At 37.2% G+C, this 19,413-nt stretch overlaps 1 protein-coding gene across 1 annotated transcript; it reads right to left on the bottom strand.

The window, feature by feature from the left end:
* Positions 1-2,224: 2,224 nt before the first annotated feature.
* On the bottom strand, positions 2,225-13,576 carry LOC115816338 (deleted in malignant brain tumors 1 protein-like; the record flags this gene model as incomplete). Its single annotated transcript, XM_030779294.1, has 12 exons — positions 2,225-2,316; positions 3,679-3,756; positions 4,170-4,268; positions 4,469-4,584; positions 4,936-4,974; positions 6,200-6,268; positions 7,343-7,589; positions 7,722-7,833; positions 7,922-8,058; positions 8,205-8,519; positions 8,753-9,064; positions 13,279-13,576. Coding segments are annotated over 12 exons (1,914 nt in total), but the record flags the coding sequence as incomplete, so codon positions are not given.
* Between the last annotated feature and the right edge of the window lie 5,837 nt (positions 13,577-19,413).

Below are 19,413 nucleotides of genomic sequence, written 5' to 3'. Positions count from 1 at the left end.
TGTATGCTACCTATCCTCACCAAACTTTGTAGGATGTTTTCTGTATGCCAAAGCCATTAAAAGCCTGTACTGCATGCCATTTTATTTTTGTAAGGCCCTAGACTTGGAAAGAAGTGCAAAATTCCTAAATGAGGGTGACATTGAGGGTACTAGAAACCTACATTTTTGCACCAATATGATATCAATCATTATTTATTTCTGCAAATACAATCTTTTATTCATTTTGTGCCAATAATTGAGGTGTCTGCCACTAATGGACACGAAGATATTATGAATAAAACAAGGCGTGGTAACATATTTTCATAATTTTCATAGGACCAAAATGGTATATGGAGTAGCTAGTAGGAACAGAAAAATGTCACGTTGTGTAAAAGAGGCTGGATGCAAATGCAGGTCAGTGTCTCCTTTATTTAAAGTTAACATAACAAAGAGTTTCAAAGACTTACAGGATGCAGGCTCGGGGAACATGGCAGACAAAGAAATCATCATGACATGGACAAATTGCAGACAAGGAAACAGGGGAAACCAAGGAATACTTACATCAGACTAACCAAGGCTTAACGAGGTTTAACTAACTAAAGACAGGTGTGAACTATAATGGGGCTAAACCAAGAAAGCGGGGGGTAAATGAAGACTTTAGCCACAACTGACCACTAGAGGGAGAAAAAACAAGAGGAACTAAAGAAACAAAGAAGGCCAGAAAGGGACAGGGTGTGACAGTACATGGAAATTGCTTGATGTATGGTTATTGAGGGCACAAAGTGCCAATGTCCTTCCGTTCTTTCTTCATACAAAATAGACACAGATTTGGGAGATATTTTACCTATGGAAGAAAAACGTCCATTTCAGGATTATATTTTTTTTGCCACAGTATCTCCATGAATCATTGGATAATGGAACATAGGGATTCCACTTATCAAGGAAACACCAAGCATGTGCCCAGTTCAGTCCTCCTATGCAAGTTATATGTTATTACATGTTATTACATCTCATGTAATTTCGAATACATAATTGGCCACATTGAACATTGTTTTCAATAGTGTTATTTGATTTTTCTTTTACTGAGCATCTTATTCTTTTTTAAACATGGGATATAAAATTTAACCACTCCACTGAATATAGCATCTATCAAAGTTAACGCCTTTTTCTATAATGAGGCCCTAATAGTCAAGAAACTAGTGAGCATTAATGACCTATAGTAAAATGAACCTATAGAAAACATGTTTTTCTTTACTCAGATCTATGTTTCAGAGGCTGGGACAAGCATAAGTAGATATAATAAGCTTCTTCATAATGGATGATTTTTTTTTCCTAAAAGTAAAACAATGCTTTCAACTCTGTGCATGTATCTATGAAGGGAACATGGAAGGACATTGGCATTTTGTGCACTAAATGACCAGAACTTAAGCTATTTCCACATGCATTTTCATGTTCCTGCCAGCTACCCCACATACCATTTTAGCCCTATGAAAATGATCCCAAAATGCTACCACGCCTTGTTTTATTCTTTATAACCTCTTGTCCATTACTGGAAGAGACTTCAAATATTGGCACTAAATTAATAAAAGGTTGCATTTGCAGAAAATTCATCACATGTAAAATGACTGTGTTTACAACTGAACCCTAAATATTCAATGTTTAGACTGGTAAGCAATCACTTAAGCATAATCAGCAATTTCTAAGGAAATACATATTTCACATCAACTCAAACACCTGATTCATAAAGGCATCCACATGAAAACTCTTTATTGAATTTTATGCACCGACAAACAGGTATTTATGCTGAAGGTCATGATGTAAAGCACAGTCACACAGTCCTTAAGTGATCATTATAAAAGCATGAACTAAATAATAAGAGTACTTGTAAATGATATAGTAAGTAATGTAACTGTCAAGATGTGGCAAATTCATAATGACCAGAGCAAAATTAATGACTGAATAGGCACTACAGCAATTGTCAAATTAAAATAAACATTAACTCTACAATAAATGCCATAAGCAAGTACAGAAAAAATATTAAAATGAAGATGAAAGGAGCATGATTTTATTTTTTATATAACCAAGCTGTTTATTCCCTGAGAAGAAAAAGAAGAGAGAGAAAAAGACTGCAGTATTACAGTGTATTAAGAGTACAACTTTATAGTTCCTACACAGCTCAGTTCTTGTCTTCCTGCAAATTATATTTTTTTATGCAGATTCTGTTGTCAGTGAGCCTTCTTTTCTCTTATTTGGTCGCTTCGGTGGTGTTGACGTAATCTTCAGAGAGTTTTCTCTCTCCTTTGAGAGTTTCTTCCACCACATTTTCATATTCCATCTCTAGTGGAGTAGGGAGAGACAAAATTTGAAATTTGTTGTTTATGAAAATAATGCTGCTTACTCAGTTTGATTATAAACAGAATTTTATCAGGGACCCTGATCCTCCCTGTTAATCAGTCTCAGAGAGTATAATATGGTACTATAATGTGGTATTTTGTTTTTTGAAAAATACATCAGCCATTATAACAAATCCAAAACTGATCATGATGCTTTTTTGTCATTTGCATTTATAGTGAGGTTGTGCATCTCAGTCACTGAGGCCGATGCGATACACATCTCGATGAATTTCCAACAATCCGATACATTAAAGATACATATGAAGCAACTACTAACATGATACGATATGGCGATATGGTTCACCCCTATTGCGATGCAGTGCGATTTGACATGATTTGATTCAGCACACTGTGATTCAACCCCATATGATGAGATGCAAAAGAATGTGATGCTCAGCATGGTACAGATAGTTTGATGTTATTTCTTTGGTTCTTCTTCAGCAGACAGCGAATCATATATTAACTAAAAAAGGGCAACATTTATTTCACATATTTGTTTCTCTTGTACCATAAGTCAATAAGCATCTCATTTATGCTGTTTCTTTTTGACTACTAAAAAACACCTGGCCCTTTCACAGACAGACCTTTTCACAAGTCCTCTGTAGTGCAAAATAAATAAATAAATAAATAAATAACAGTCCATGATAATATGTTAATGCTGGATAGTTTTTATAGATGGATTATTTATTGAAATCATCAGTGACGTAGTTTTTATCCGAGGCCTTGCCAGGGATTTAATCAAGATCTCTGGTTTCTGGTACAGAATCTCAATTCAGAATTAATACCTTAATTTCAGAGTTTCAGTAAATTTGGATTCTGGTTTATACCCTCACTTTTACTTTAAAATTTGATGAGAAGTTGTCAGTTACTTCAAATTATTTGGCAAAACTCTAACCTGCCTAAAATACAAATTCTCTCTGGTCTTTTCTATGGGCTCAATGTTGAATATTTTCACACACACAATCCACTCATTTAATTTACTCAGTGGATTTCAAAATGTAAACAACAAATACAGCAAATAAAGTAGAGCTGAACTGAAATGTGAGGTAATTGATCAAACATGCTGCTACATTAACAACGGTGAACTTTTCCAATGAGACCATTTAACTCTTTGACTAATGAAAGTGTGGTCACAAAACCTCATTCAGCAAAAGGACTAAATATAAAAGTCCACGTTAACCAGTCAGATAACTTTGAACTTTCCCCCAAGATGATGATAACATATCATTTGCTACAAAAACACTCAGCAATGTAAAAGACAAACATATGTGTGAACACACTTATGGACTACTCATAGAGTACTTACTCTGAACATTTTGCTGAACATCTCCAACAGACCTGACATCATCATAGTCCTCTGGTGTAACCTCCTCCTCATTTCCCCCTATGTGAAAACACAGAAATTTTCACTCCATTCAGAACATACACTCATGTGTCAGGTCACCAATAGTTTTCTCATCATCATAACACTCAACTTTTTTGTCTGTGAAAAACAGAGAAATTTAACTGAGTGGCTACTGTATGTGAGGACAGCCAACCTTCATATTTATGTCTTTTCTCCAAGTCTAATGAAAGCAATGATCTGGGAGAAATTATTACTCTGTTATTCCGTCTCACAAATAGCAAGGCACCACTGGATATGTATGCATTAGCCCAGCTGTGGCCAGATGCATTGATTTACACATTCCAATAGCCCCATGCTGATCAGACAGTCTCTGACTGTCTCCTGTAAGACATCTTCAGACATCTTATGTTTGGAAATTTAAAACAGAGGCTCCCCAGAGATGTTTCACTCACCCCTCTGAACAGTGTTACTGGTTCTTTTAGTGATGAATCTGTCATTAATCTCCTCATACACCACTTCAGATATAGTCATGTGTTTCCTCTTGGAAAGGGCTGAGTGAGAGAAGACAATAAAACAATGGATCCTATATCATATTTGGAGCATGTGAAGGCAGTAGCAGAGATGAAGCAGAGAGCTTTTTGCTCCTGCTCTCTGTCCTCTTTAAAAGACATTTTGCAAAAACTCGATGTCTCCAGACCTCAAAGTTTCTCCTACCTCTCCTCATTGCTCTGTTCTGATAAAACATCACAACCACAAGCACCACCAGCAGTAGGAGCAGTGTTCCTAGAACCAAGAAAACTGCCAAAGGAACAGAATGACGTGGAACTGGAGATTGAGTCTTTGAGGTTGTGGTCCATCTGGTAACAACTATTGGAGACACGAGAAAAAAATATAGAAAAATATCATACCACAGCATTTTGAAGATTTATTCATCACTGAACTGTTAGAGACATGAGAAAAAACAATTAAAAAAAAGATCACACCACAGTATACTGAACCTAAACATATATCTATCATTTTAATGTGATACCCCAAAACCTGCCTAAACAAGCTATTGGGTTAGAAAATGTAATCACTCACATAGTTATATTTTGTACTATGGATGAAAGGAGATAGTTTTAAGCAAAAAAAGTTTAAGGAAGTTTTTTGGGTTCACCAGATGTTGCTTTTTAAGAAAACAAGAGTGGAGACAGGAGAACACAGAGGTGATCACATTACCTGATGTTGGTAAGGAACCGGTAGATGTCATTACTTTCCCTAGAAACACAAAAACATTAAAAGCTTGTGTATAAATTTTATTTTAACTGTAATGACACTGAATCACTTTGCTATCACATTTTAATGATGGCAATATTCATTTTAAATTTACAGCTCATAACAATGACATTCACCTGTGGTGGTTTCAGGTGGAGAGGATTGATCTGTAAAAAGTGAAATGTTGCAGTAGATCATCAATGTCAAAATTAATTCAGTTTCTTCAATTTTTAATATGAAATGTATGCTTTAGTGATGCATGGTTTAATGTGGTTATAGTTGAAATGAATGGCATTATCCATAATAACCAAATATGAATGAATCAGTTTTAAAACAACTGGCACAGGCACAAAGGTTTAAAAGATAGTATAATAGTGGTAAGTAGTATTTCTACATGAATAAACATAATATATTTGACTGTGTATAAGTAGATCAGAATCCCTCTCTCAAACCTGTACAGGTGACCTTGGCGTGTCTCTCTTTGGAACAGTCAGTGTGGTTCTTCAGGGAGAGAGAGCAGTCCCACAGCTGGAACTCACTGCCTCTGCACTCCACTCTACTCAGCCACACAGTGTCCTCTCCATAAGCAAAGACAACACTCCCATCAGCCCTCAGTGCCTGACCACAGCCCAGCTGCCTGCACACCACCTGACCATCCCTCATGTCCCACAGATCATCACAGACTGAGCCCCAGGTACCGTTATGATAAACCTCCAGCCTCCCAGAGCACTGGCCCTCTCCTCCCATCAGTCTGAGGGGTAGACGCTCTACAAACCAAATGTTCAAAACACAAACTGCTAAATATTCCCATTAATTATTAGAATATTCAAAGCCATTGCTCATTATGCTCTCATAGAAATGATATTCATGTTTTACACTGAACGAAGCATGAAACTGCAGAGCAAACATGACAATTTTGCGCTTGTACTCCAACTGGCTGGATCTCTCACAGTTAATTTGTCATAAATCCCTCTGCCAAACTGAGACTGTCACTCATCAATTGCTTGATGGCAAATTCATTTTATTTTGTTCTACAACACTGAAGTAATCTCTTACATCATTTCAGTGATTTCATTTTTAAAACCTACACTCATGTTACCCTATCCATTTCTATTTAAAATTAGTTAGGACAAGATTATCTCCTTTATTAAGTAATGGCAATAAAAACATTTTCATGAAAGAGATCTAGGACAGAAATATAATTTGAATAATTTTCAAGTTGTCTCACCTGAACATGGCCTCTGGGCTGAAGATGCTGAACATGTCAAATGACTTCGTGGGTTGGAACTTTCTTCTTCTGTATAAATAACAGAACGAATATGACACCAACCTCAGTTTATTATGTAAAAAAACATTCATAATTTTTCTTTACAATGAAAAAAAAAAAAAAATTCGATCCACTCATCTACATGTCCTAAAATGCTCCTGATCTTCACTAGAGGTACAAAAACAGCATATTTTACAGGTGAGAAAAAATAAAATGCAACCACATATAAGGTTAGAATACAGTGCTGTCTTACCTGAACAGGTAATTTGAGCCACTTCCACATCAGTGCATTCATTCTGACCCCAGGGTGAAGAAGGACATTGCCACAGAGTGACGTCATGTGGTCTGCATTTCATTAAATCAAGCCAGTTTGGAGCTGAAGCCACTCTTGGTCTGGTCCAGTCAACACTGCCACTCTTTCCACAGTTCAGCTCTTGGCAGATTAAAGAGGCTGTGTCTGAGTCCATCTGGTTCATGCAGACATTACCCCAGGTCCCATTATAAAATACCTCCAGGTTCCCTGAGCAGCCTTCAGTAAGTCTGACCTCTTTAAACTCTGAGAAAACAAAGTGTCATTTTGAGTATTGACTTTCACTGTTTTGTCTTTGCCGCGATGTGAAACTTATCTCTAAAACAGAAAATTTTATAGTTTTTGCAGCAGAGTGGTAATCCCAGTTATGAAAATCAGAACAGGTTCTGAGGCACATTTTTCAGTTCTTTTCCATGCCAATTTCCATGACCAGTAATCCAGTATATTAATCATAATAGTTCTTTGGATCAAATCTATGATCAGCTCAAACTATCACCATGTGGAGAAAAGAGCTCATACATTTTTAAAATATGTATAATTTTTGATAGGATATGCATCCTTGAAAACAAAAATAAACATGTGATTATTAGGAGTGAAATATTTTCTGACAAATTAAGTGGTGTGCGCTAGATAACTCTTTATCCACACATGTATCTTCATAGTAATAAAGTTATAAAGATTAATAGATTTGTTTGCTAAGGTCTTTCTATGACTGAATACCTGAACACACCACTCCCACATCTTCACTGTGTCCACAGTCATGTTGTCCCCATCTCTTTGAAGAACAACTCAACAGGGACGTCTCGTTCCCCAGGCACTCCACCTCATCCAGCCATATGGGTCCAGTTCCAGGACCAAACCAGGCTGGAACTGGGGCACTCAGGGCCTCTCCACACTGGAGCTGTCTGCACACAACCTGGGCATCCTCAATATCCCAGGAATCATCACACACTGTTCCCCATGAGTTTTTGTGGAAAATCTCCAGTCTCCCTGCACAGTCACTCCCAGAACCCACCAGCCTGAGGGACCTGGGACCTGAGTCTACAAACAGGCAGAGACATACAAAAAAAAAAAAAAAAAGACTTCAACACTGTAACTATTTTATAGCATTTTGACGCAAATGATCACAGACTTCAAAAAGGCCATATCAATTTAAAGGTCATTTTAGATCACCAGAGTGTCTCACCAGAGCAGATGACTGATGGATATTGATAATGACCACAGTCTGCACCAGGACTGTGTCTGCATTGATATACATGAGCCTCATTCCCAGAGCACGATACATCTGTCAGACACAGTTCAGTGCCTTTAATGCTGGATGGATGGGAGCTCCAGAACTTTACTGCACTGCCACAGCCCAAAAGTCTGCAAACCACAGAGGCTTCAGGGAAACCGTAAGTGTTCAACAGATATCGCCTCCAGGCCTTACGGTAATAAACCTCAAACTCTCCCTCACATTCTCTCTCTCCAATGGTCTGCAGCATTCCATCCTGAAGAGACTTTGAGGAATCTAAAAAGAAGAGTGTGAATTTATCAAAAACATCAACCAGTTCAGTGATTTATTATCATAATACATGAATTTTGATCAGTGTTTAAAAATCATGTATCTATTAAAGATCGTAGTAAAGAGATCACCATTCAACTATGTAAACTCACCAGAGCAGATGACTCCAACATCCTGTTCATGAGAACATGAAGCTCGACTCCATGAGGAGATGACACAGTCTGACAGGTGTGTCTCATTCCCCTGGCAATCAAACACATCAGACCAAATCTGACCACTGCCCTCTCCAAAACGATCCAACCCCACAACACCCAGAGCACTCCCACAATTCAGCTGTCTACAGAGGACACTGGCAGCTCTCATGTCCCATGATGCATCACACACTGTGCCCCACTCATCCAGGTACCGTAGCTCAACTCGACCAGCACAGGAGTCAGGGCCTCCAACCAGTTTGAACTCTGTGTAAGCTGTGCATGAAAAGTCATCCATTAGGGTCATAGACACATTTACTGCACATGTAGGAGAAGACAGCAGTACAGGTTGGACATTTCTTTTCTAGTAAATACATAGACAATAAACATGTGAAATATTCTTGTCGGTTTTCAGTATAACGTTTTCCAAAGTTTCTACAGTGGGGCATTACACTTCCAAATATTTGTAATGATTTACTTAAAGGTGAGGGAAAAAACAGAAACTTTACCTGTGCATGTAAGTCCCACATCATTATTGTGAGAACAGTTTTGTTTTTGTGAAGGTGATTTTGGACAAAGGAATATCTCAGATTCATTTCCTCCACACTGAAACTCATCTGACAACACATGGCCCTCCCCTCTGCCAAAAGCTGCTCCTCCCAGAATTTCTCCAGGAGCCCCACAGCCCAGCTCTCGACACACAACCTCTGCATCCTGCTGGTCAAAGGCAGCATCACACACCGTGCCCCATTTGTTTCCACGTAGAAGCTCTAGTCTCCCAGAACACAAGTTAAATCCATCAACTAGTCTGGTCACATGACCTGTCAATTCAAAAGACACAATGACTTCATCTTACTAATATAATTAGAAGAAATTGCTTTCACATTTAATTGAGATAAGTGTAGTGTTTTAGTTTAAATCCTTAAATACAGTTTGCTAAAATTGCATGAAAACTGCAATTTTAAAGTGGGTCTCAATAATTTTCATGTTGCTGGGCAGCAACTGGAGGTGAAATTTCATATTTTGTAATACGTGGCTTATTAAATGTTTCACTAATTCTGAGGTTGCGAAAAAAAGCTCATTTAGTATCCTGATTGCTGCCTTCTCCCCTCTCTCTACAGACTCCCGGATCCTTATGCACAACAAAGGCCATGCTACATGCATGGCGATCATAGCACTAACTGCACCATTGGGCCATAATCTGATAGGATTAAATTGAAAGTAAGGCCAGATCGCCACAAGATACTGTCCTATGATTCTTCACATTCTCTTCAGTGGGAGTAATACACAGGCAAAGGGAAAAAAAAAGAAAGAAAGAATAAAAAACATAGGATTTTTGATCATTTTTGGAAGCTACAGACTGACATATGCCTTATTACAACCCTAATACAATCAGCTAAACTTGAGCATCAAAAACTCACAGGATTATATGAATCAAAATCATAAAAATTCAAAGGTCAAACACAACTAGAAAATCAGCCGCCATGCAGATGAGACACAGCCTCAAAACTCATTTGACTGGTGACAGGAAATCCACAGACTCATAACTCAATGTGCCAATTTACATTGCTAAAATGTATTGACTTGAAGGTGGAACACTGGTGACAATGTTATGTTAGCTTGAAGTGTTTTTTTTATGCAGTTATTTTTTTAGATGTTTACTGCATGTCCCATTAAACCTGTTCTGGGAGAGTTTTGAAATGTTTTTCTATGGTTTTCTCTTACTATATAGTGTCACTTAGTGCAACCATATGACAAAAACTGGAACATATACTGTGAACCGTAAGTTTGCCCAGTGCTGTCTGCCTTGCATCTCCAGAAAACACATGTAAAACATTTAAGCAACTCTTTGAAGAATTGTCCTCCAAATATTTTTTGAAACCTTTGTTGATGGGAAAGTGCATTTTGCTTTTCAAACAGAAAAAAAATCAAAAACTGTAGTTTCAATGTCCAGAAATGTTGGACAGAAATGTTTTGTAAATATTTCAAGGACATTTCTTTTCTAAACTCTAAAATAGGGTGTTGCAGTATAAATTTACTGGTAGGAAAGTACGCAGCAAAAAGACAAATGTATTGCCTTTGTCATGTTGGAATCATTTTGCTTCACAAGTGCTTCAGTACACCAGTTTATGAACTGCCTTGAACTAGTGAGAATATTTAAGACAATTGTGTAACTTTTCTGAGTCATTTTGAACTGTTCTGTTGTAAAATATTTTCCTCTGGGAATAGAATGATAGGGTCTGATGTAACCATTTGGTAAATCAAACTAAATATAACATCTCAGGGAAAAAGCAGACATACTCTTACTAAAAAAAAAAGTACTCTACTTTAACTCCACTTAGAGTACTCTTTTTTTTTTTTTTTTTTTTTGCAAGAGCACTTCTACTTTTAGTTTATCCACATGTTTAAAATGTACATGATGAGACTTAGGATGGTGGAGTTCAAAAACCGTGCTCCATTTCACTACTGAGAACTTGAAATATTAAACATCTCTACTAAGGCGTCAGAGTTATTCTACCCCCATCACTGCAAAAGCTAAAAAATGCAAACCTTACTCATTTTTTCACCAGTCATTCATTTTACTAATTTACATTAAGTTTTTATTTACTTTTGGGGTAAGAATACTGACTCACTTCATTTTTTCAAGTTTGCAGTACTTTAAATATTGGTGGTCAGTGAGCTATAGCTGTTTTGACTTGCACACAATGGATCATCCTATCACGTGTTCAGAAATTCAAACTGCACACAAAAGTAGAACGCATATGAAACAGATTATCTTTATACGAATTACAACATGGTCTAGATTGACTTTGCCATTTAAGTGTCTTTAACATATTTGACAGTACTGGAACAGAGTTCTGTTGCTGTTTCTTTCCTAGTTTTACAGGGCATATGGGGAGTGGAATTCTGTTGAGCAGTTGTGTTGTTAACGAGCTTTGCCTGCTTAACAAAATGATTGTTCTGTGACGTGATATGTGTGTGTGCTTGTTATCTGCAGTTTATCTACTGAGGCAATGACTTAAACGTGTGTCACCATGTGGAAGTCTGACGTATCAATGTGTGACTAAGGCAGTGGTGTTTGAGAAACTTGCAATAAACTGAATTTGTTCAAATGGATTATTGCTTAACCTGCGGTCCTGACTTCTGTTACAGTATGTTCTACTGCAGAGCATTAAGTACTGTCAGTTCATCTGAAACTAGTCACTACATCCATGGTGTTAAGAATACTTGCTGTGTAAGCTTTGTAAACTAATAAATAAAAATATTGCTAAGTTGGCTAAAACTAGTTGAAAATGATTTTCTATGTCAAGTATGTATTGTTCACTGTAAAAGTGTAGGTTATCGAAAAATATCAAGTCACTCAAACTTAAAACAAGATTGATTTTATGATTAATTCAAGGTAATGAGTTTGCTTTTTTTTCTTAAATTAAGTTAACTTATTGAAATTTACAGTGATCAATCTATTTATAAAAACAGCTGGTACTGACCTTAAGCACTGAATTCATTTTCCTCTCTCCATTAGTGTCATGAATGGTAATTATGCTCGTTTTACCAAAAATCAACCCCCTTGTATGACTCTATATGGCACAGCCCTCAATTTCAACTTGGAAGTTGGAAAAACCCCCCAAAAAACACACCACTTATTTCAGCATATATCAGGATCTCAAGTTGAAACCCATAAATGAGAGAGAGAGGGAGCGATAGAGAGAGAGAGAGAGAGAGAGAGAGAGAGAAAATGTGAGAAAGAGAGAAAGAGAGCGATAGAGAGAGAGGCAGAAACCAGTTTCTTCCAATGCCTGTGGTTTAACCACAGAACAGGTGCACAAACCTGACTGACACTCCACACTGAGGCAGCTCTGCTGCTGCCATGTTACTGAACCTTTTAACTAAACTATAGGGACATCATCTAGTTTTTATCATATTGACACTGTGTCTGCTTCCTGTCTCATTTATATTAAAGGTATGAGGCCCTGACACATCTGCTCTGCAAACTGAATAAACTTTAACCCTTCCCGCAATTAAGCCGAGAGCTGATAAAACTAATTAAATCTTTGGTTTAAAAAAAACAATAAATGTTGAGATATGAAGCTAATAAAACTCCATGCTGTTACATGTGTATATATAATTACACTTATTGTAGCCTCATGGACTATCCACTTCATAAAAACAAGAAGTCACTGCAGTCACCATTTCCCCGGGAAAACGGAATGACGTCCTCTGATATCGGCAAATAAAATTCCCAACGGGAGACTAAGGCTGAAACATACACTGAGGTGTGGAGAGTGTGAACTGTAGTAGGCAGTGGTGGGAGCCTCTCCGAAAAATTTGAAATTAGCGTCAATTTATAATTTAAAATTGGTGTCTTTGCAAGTGGACTGCTTCTCTCTCACGCCAACAACAAACGGATCAGTGTTTTGACACGTCTGCAAGTGGTGTGTGACACACGAATGGACCCATTTCCTAATTATTTTCTAATTAATCTTCATTACTCTGTAATATCAAGCACCCATTCTCACGCTCTCTCAGCAGTGCCGTTCTTCAGCCGTCACAAAATTATAATAATAACAGCACAATAATGACATTTCTGAATGACTGATTGTGCCATGTTCTCTGTTTTAACTGGTTGTTTTCTCTGCTTTTATGTTGTAAATATTCAATTTAATTCTCATTTATCTAATGATGTGATATGTTCTGTCACTATTACTAATCGAATTATTTTTATTTTATTATATTTTATTTTATTGTTTTTTTTTACGTTTGAATTAAAGACATTTTTTTTAAAAAATGTATGCAATTACTTATGCTTCCTATCATCGATTTAAGTTTTTTTTTCTTTTTTGTGTTTGTTTTGCCAGGGTCAGTGTTTCACCTGGTAAAAATGCTGAGTGCTCAGCGATTTTAGAAAACTATTAGCTACAGACTGACAGCGAGAGCCACAGAGTTAAGATTAAGATACAAAATAAATGTGCTTGTCTAATGAGCTGGCATGTCAGTGTATCCATGTAATTATATAGTAAAGTTTTGTCCAGTCTACCTGAGCAGATGACTCCAGCATCTTCAGAATGAAGACAGTTATGTTTGCCCCATCCTGCTGATGTACAGTTCTTCAGTGTAGACTCTGATCCACTGCAGGCCACATTTTCCATCCAGATTGGTCCTGATCCCTCTCCAAAATGAGCATTATGCAATACTGCTACAGCCTCCCCACAGTCCAGCTCTCTACACACCACTGCAGCATCAGTCATATCCCAGGAAAAAGAACAAACCGTGCCCCACTGTCCCTCATGAAGAACCTCCACTCTCCCAGCACAGCGCTTACCACCATTCACCAGCCTCACACTGTCTGGAGCTGACAGAGAGAGGGAGAGAGAGAGAGAGAGAGAGAGAGAGAGAGAGAAACTTTTCTTTGTAGAATTTAAGATCTTTTGCATATATTTTACAAGATTCTGTTTCAAACTGAGTTGCATTTAACAGTATGTAAATTGTATGCAAGGAATTGTCTCAGTGTAACATTCAAGTGATTTCCAGCCGTGGATCATTTTCAGACTCGATAAATACTTCACATCTAAATATCAGCCAACAATCTTTCATTTGACTGCTGTGAATGTCTCAATACTGTGCTACATCTGTAAATATTTCTATGAAACTCATTACAATTATAATGAAAGGATTCAGTCTCTTTCTTAATCATTTATTACATCTTAAACATATTTTCTTTAATTCTGTCTCTACACTACACAGACTCCTTTATAATGATCACTTGACCTTTTGACCATGAACCTGCACTTACCAGCTGTGATGACCTGAATGATGGAAAAGAGAAAAATGATCCACAGGCAGCTCTCCATCTCTCTCTCTCTCTGCCCCAGACAACACTCTGTTTGAACAGCTCAGCACAGAGAAGAACCTTCACCTCTGATCTCCCAGAGTGACTGAAGTATCTGTGCACTTTCAACCCCCCTAGAGACAGCACCCTCACCACAACCACCAATTACACTCACTCTTACCTTATTAGAGAAACGACCACAAATCATCAAACAGCTACAGGGACAAATCAGAGACAGGCGTTTAGTTTTTCTCCAAATTGATCAAATCTATAAGATCAGTGCTGCTGAACAGGACTCCTCCTCTCAAGATCTGAAGACACGTCCATGTGAGGAGAGGAAATACACGACTGTATAGACGCAAACTGTGAGGGAAGAGACGGCCACCGATAAACTCTCAACGTCAGAGAGTTTAATATCACTTCCTAATGCTTTAGACTAAAATACCAGGATCTGAGCAGTTTCAGAATTATAAAAGTTTTTTTTTTTAATCTATGTTATGTTTTAAACAATAAATGATATATTCTACTTTTGAAAAATATGTTTTATGACCTGTTTGAAATCGGTTTCTCTTATCACACTCACATTCACTCACACTGATAAACACACATACACACACACACACACACACACACACACACACACACAAATTCATACAAAGTACACAACTACACGTACAGTACACACATACATCCTCACATACAGATGTGCACGCACGCACACACACACACACACACACACACACACACACACACACACACACACACACAAACTCACAGAATGTACACAAGTACAAAAACAGTACATACATATATCCTTACATACAGGTGTGCGCGCACATACACACACACACACACACACACACACACACATACATACATACACACCCTCACACACAGGCCTTCCTTTTCAGTTTTCTTCCAAGTCCTGTAGTCTGACTACACAGAGCAGATGTGAAAACCTGTCTGACACTCCACACTGAGGAAGCCCTGCTGCTGCCAAGTTACTGAACCTTTTAACTAAACCATAGAGACATCATCTAGTTCTTTCACATTACTGACACTGTGTCTGCTTCCTTTCTCAAAAATATTAAAAATACATACTCTTGATACTTCTGTTTGAAAAGCAGTTGAATCCTTGGTCATCTTAAACTACTGAAAGAAACTTAATCAGCAAACAGTAATTCAGAGGTGGCAAAAGTAAAAGTAGAAGTACTCTTGCTAAGAAAAAAGTACTCTGAGTAGAGTTAAAGTATCCATCCTGAAAAATATTTAAATACGAGTAAAATAGTCACTTATTTACAGTTTACAAAAAGGGTTGTCAGTTTAACTCTACTTTGAGTATTTTTTTTTTAGCAAGAGTACTTCTACTTTTACCTTTGACACCCCTGCAGTAAGCAAATACTTCACACAGATCACTAACTAAAAAAATACCCGCAGTCCATTAATCAACCAGTCATCCCCTAAAATGTTTTCTTAGTCAGAATTTTAAATTGATCAGGTCCTAAAAATACATGAAGGTGTTAAAATGTGAATTTCGTTGTATTTTATCCAGCCAAATGAGGCTTACAGGAGTAATCATTTCCTACTCAGTAGAGGTCATGTTAGGTCACAGACGTTTAAGTTTTGCTCATTGTGTATGTTGCACCCCAGTGGCCAGAAACAGTAACTGCAAGATAAAACAAAAGCAGACAGGCATGCGTGAGCCAGATTTTCAGTGGTGTTTTAGTGAGAGAGAGAGAGAGAGAGAGAGAGAGAGAGAGAGAGAGAGAGAGAGAGAGAGAGAGAGAGGGAAAGAGTGTGTATGTGCATGTTTCTGTCTGCCTGTTTTGTGTGATTGTCAAAAAATTGTTTTGCTACGTGTAAATCTTCAGTTTTTTAAATAATAAAATGTAGCCAAAATGATTAAAGCCTATTGCTTTTTTTTTTTTTTTAATATTTGAATTCATTTGATAATTTAAACTTAAACTTCTCCAAGATAGAAGAGAAGGAAGCTTTTGGTCATCAATTCTGTGGTCAGATGACCAAACGCTTTCTTCTTTGTTCAGGTGAACTTTTGTGTGCCTGTCTTGGAGAAGTGGAGCCCTCCTTGGTCTGTGTCCATGGAGACCAGTCTCGTGCAGTGTCCACTGGAGTGTCTGGCCTGAGATGTTGGTACCAGAATTGCCCAGAGTCATCAGGATGGCCTTGGTGGTGATGCTTGGATTCTACTTGGTCTCTCACGCTGCCATTCTTGCCAGCATAGGGGTCACTTTTGGCCTCCTAACCCCAAACTGAGATTTGTCACAGTGTGGAACTCTTTGTACTTTTACATTATGCTTTGCACTGTGGCCACTGGCACTTGAAAACACATGGATATGGCTTTGTAGCCTTTCCCCGTCTTGTGAGCAGCCACAATGTGCAATGGGAGGTCCTCACTAAGCTCTTTGGTTTTAGCCATGACTTGCAATTGACTAGTAACTGACTAGAGAGCTACTGCATGAGCTGCTCTCAATTTGCAGTTGATTAGAATGTTCTAGAACATGGTAGAAATTACCAGGACCATTTGAAATGGTGTAGAAGCTTGCATTCCAAGTGGTACAAATAATTGCGGATGTGGCATTTTCAGTTAAAATGTAAAAAACCCACAGAAATAGTTCAAATTGATCATTAACGTCTCTGACACAATGTCTTACCATCTTTTGTCATTGTTTATGTCATTCCCAGCCAGATGAAACCTACTGGTCAAATAAAAATTCACTATAAATCCAAATTTGGTTTGGGTATGAATAATTTTGGGCTTAACTGTAGATATATGGGTCATTCCGTGTCAAATCAGATAAGGTTGTTTCAGCACTGTCTCAGATTTTGTTCAAATCACGTCTTTATCATAAATGGATCCCAAAAGCAAGGCCTGTAAAATATGTCTGTTCAAATTCTATGGTTTCATATTGTTTCAGCCCTTGATATTATTTCGGTTTTATAGCCTCAAAAACGTCTTATCGGGGAAGCCATGTTTAGGCATTAAAATCTTGACAAGTATTGTTCCTAGCCTCACCAAACGTTGTAGGATGTTTTCTGTATGCCAAAGCCATTAAAAGCCTGTACTGCATGCCATTCTATTTTTGTAAGGCCTTAGATTTGGAAAGAAGTACAAAATTCCTAAATGAGGGTGACATGGAGGGTACCAGAAACCTACATTTTTGCACCAATATGATATCACTCATGAAGACCAAAGAAACATGTGACCACTAGAGGGGGAAACAACAAGAGGAAGTAAAGAAAAAGAAGGACAGAAAGGGACAGGGTGTGACAGTACATGGAAATTGCTTGATGTATGGTTATTGAGGGTACAAAGTGCCAATGTCCTTCCGTTCTTCCTTCATACAAAATAGACACAGATTTGAGGGATATTTTACCTATGGAAGAAAAATGTCCATTTCAGGATTATATTTTTTTGCCACAGTATCTCCATGAATCATTGGATAATGGAACATAGGGATTCCACTTATCAAGGAAACACCAAGCATGTGCCCAATTCAGTCCTGCTATGCAAGTTATATGTTATTACATGTTATTACATCTCATGTAATTTCTAGTACATAATTTGCCACATTGAGCGTTGTTTTCAATAGCGTTATTTGATTTTTCTTTTACTGAGCATCTTATTCTTTTGTAAACATGGGATATAAAATTTAACCACTCCATTGAATATAGCAGCTATCAAAGTTAACACCTTTTTCTATAATGAGGTCCTGACAGTCAAGAAACTAGTGAGCATTAATGACCTACAGTAAAATTAACCTATGGAAAACATGCTTTTCTTTGCTCAAATCAATATTTCAGAGGCTGGGACAAACATAAGTAGAAATAATAAGCTTCTTCATAATGGATGTTTTTTTCTTTCCCCAAAGGTAGAACAATGCTTTCAACTCTGTGTATTTATCTATGAAGGGAATATGGAAGGACATTGGTATTTTGTGCACTAAATTACCAGACCTTAAGCTATTTCCACACACATTTCCATGTTCCTGCCAGCTACCCCACATACCATTTTGGCCCTATGAAAATGACCCCAAAATGCTACCATGCCTTGTTTTATTCTTTAGAACCTCTTGTCCATTAATGGTAGACACCTCAAATATTGGCACAAAATGAATAAAAGATTGTATTTGCAGAAAAAGTAATGATTGAAACCATTTGACTGCAAAAATAGGTTTGTAAGATCCTCAATATCACCCTCGTTTCAGAATTTTGCACTGTTTTCCAAATCTAGGGCATTGTAGAAAGTCAATAGGCATACAGTACAAAATTCAGTCATGCTGAGAACATGTTTGTCTTCCATCCTGCAAAGTTTGATGAGGCTAGGAATAATACTTTTCAAGATATTAATGCCCAAACATGGCCTCTCCAATGAGGCATTTTTGAGAGTGTAAAAATTAAAAAATATCAAGGGCCAGAAAAACATTGAAATTGAACAAAATATTTAACAGGCCTTAGTTTTGGGACCCAAACAATGTTATATAGACACACTTTCAACAAAATCAAAGTCACAAGCATTTGGAAATTTATTTTCAGTAATAGTGTGCTCAGTGTGTGTGTTTGTGTTTGTGTTTGAGAGGGTTAAGATCAGAGGTGCTAAGCACAACTGTCTCACTGTTTTCTGATATGTTGTCTTGGGTGAGCAAAATTACTCTCTTTAACATCCTTTCAAAAATCTATCACATGTAAAATTACTGTGTTTACATTTGAACCCTAAATATTCAATGTTTATACTGGTAAGCAATCACTTAGGCATAATCAGCAATTTCTAAGGAAATATAGATTTCACATCAAATCAAACACCTGATTAATGAGGCATCCACATGAAAACTCTTTATTGAATTGTATGCACCGACAAACAGGTATTTATGCTGAAGGTTATGATGTAAAGCAAAGTCACACAGTCCTTAAGTGATCATTTTAAAAGCATGAACTAAATAATAAGAGTATTTGTAAATGATATAGTAAGTAATGTAATTGTCAAGATGTAGCAAATTCATAATGACCAGAGCAAAATTAATGACTGAATAGACACTACAGCAATTGATATTACAGAAATTGAATTAAAATGAACATTAAATCTACAATAAATGCCATAAGCAAGTCCAGAAAAAAATAATAAAATGAAGATGAAAGGAGCATGATTTTATTTTACTATAACCAAGCTGTTTATTCCCTGAGAAGAAAAAGAAGAGAGAGAAAAAGACTGCAGTATTACAGTGTATTAACAGTACAACATTATATCTCCTACACAGCTCAGTTCTTGTCTTCCTACAAATTATGATTTTTTTATGCAGATTCCGTTGTCATCCAACTTCCTTTCTC

This window comes from Chanos chanos, chromosome 7, assembly GCF_902362185.1.
Source record: "Chanos chanos chromosome 7, fChaCha1.1, whole genome shotgun sequence".
Classification (NCBI taxonomy): domain Eukaryota; kingdom Metazoa; phylum Chordata; class Actinopteri; order Gonorynchiformes; family Chanidae; genus Chanos; species Chanos chanos.
Note: the sequence above shows the minus strand (reverse complement) of the source record. Positions and strands in the feature narration are given on the sequence as shown.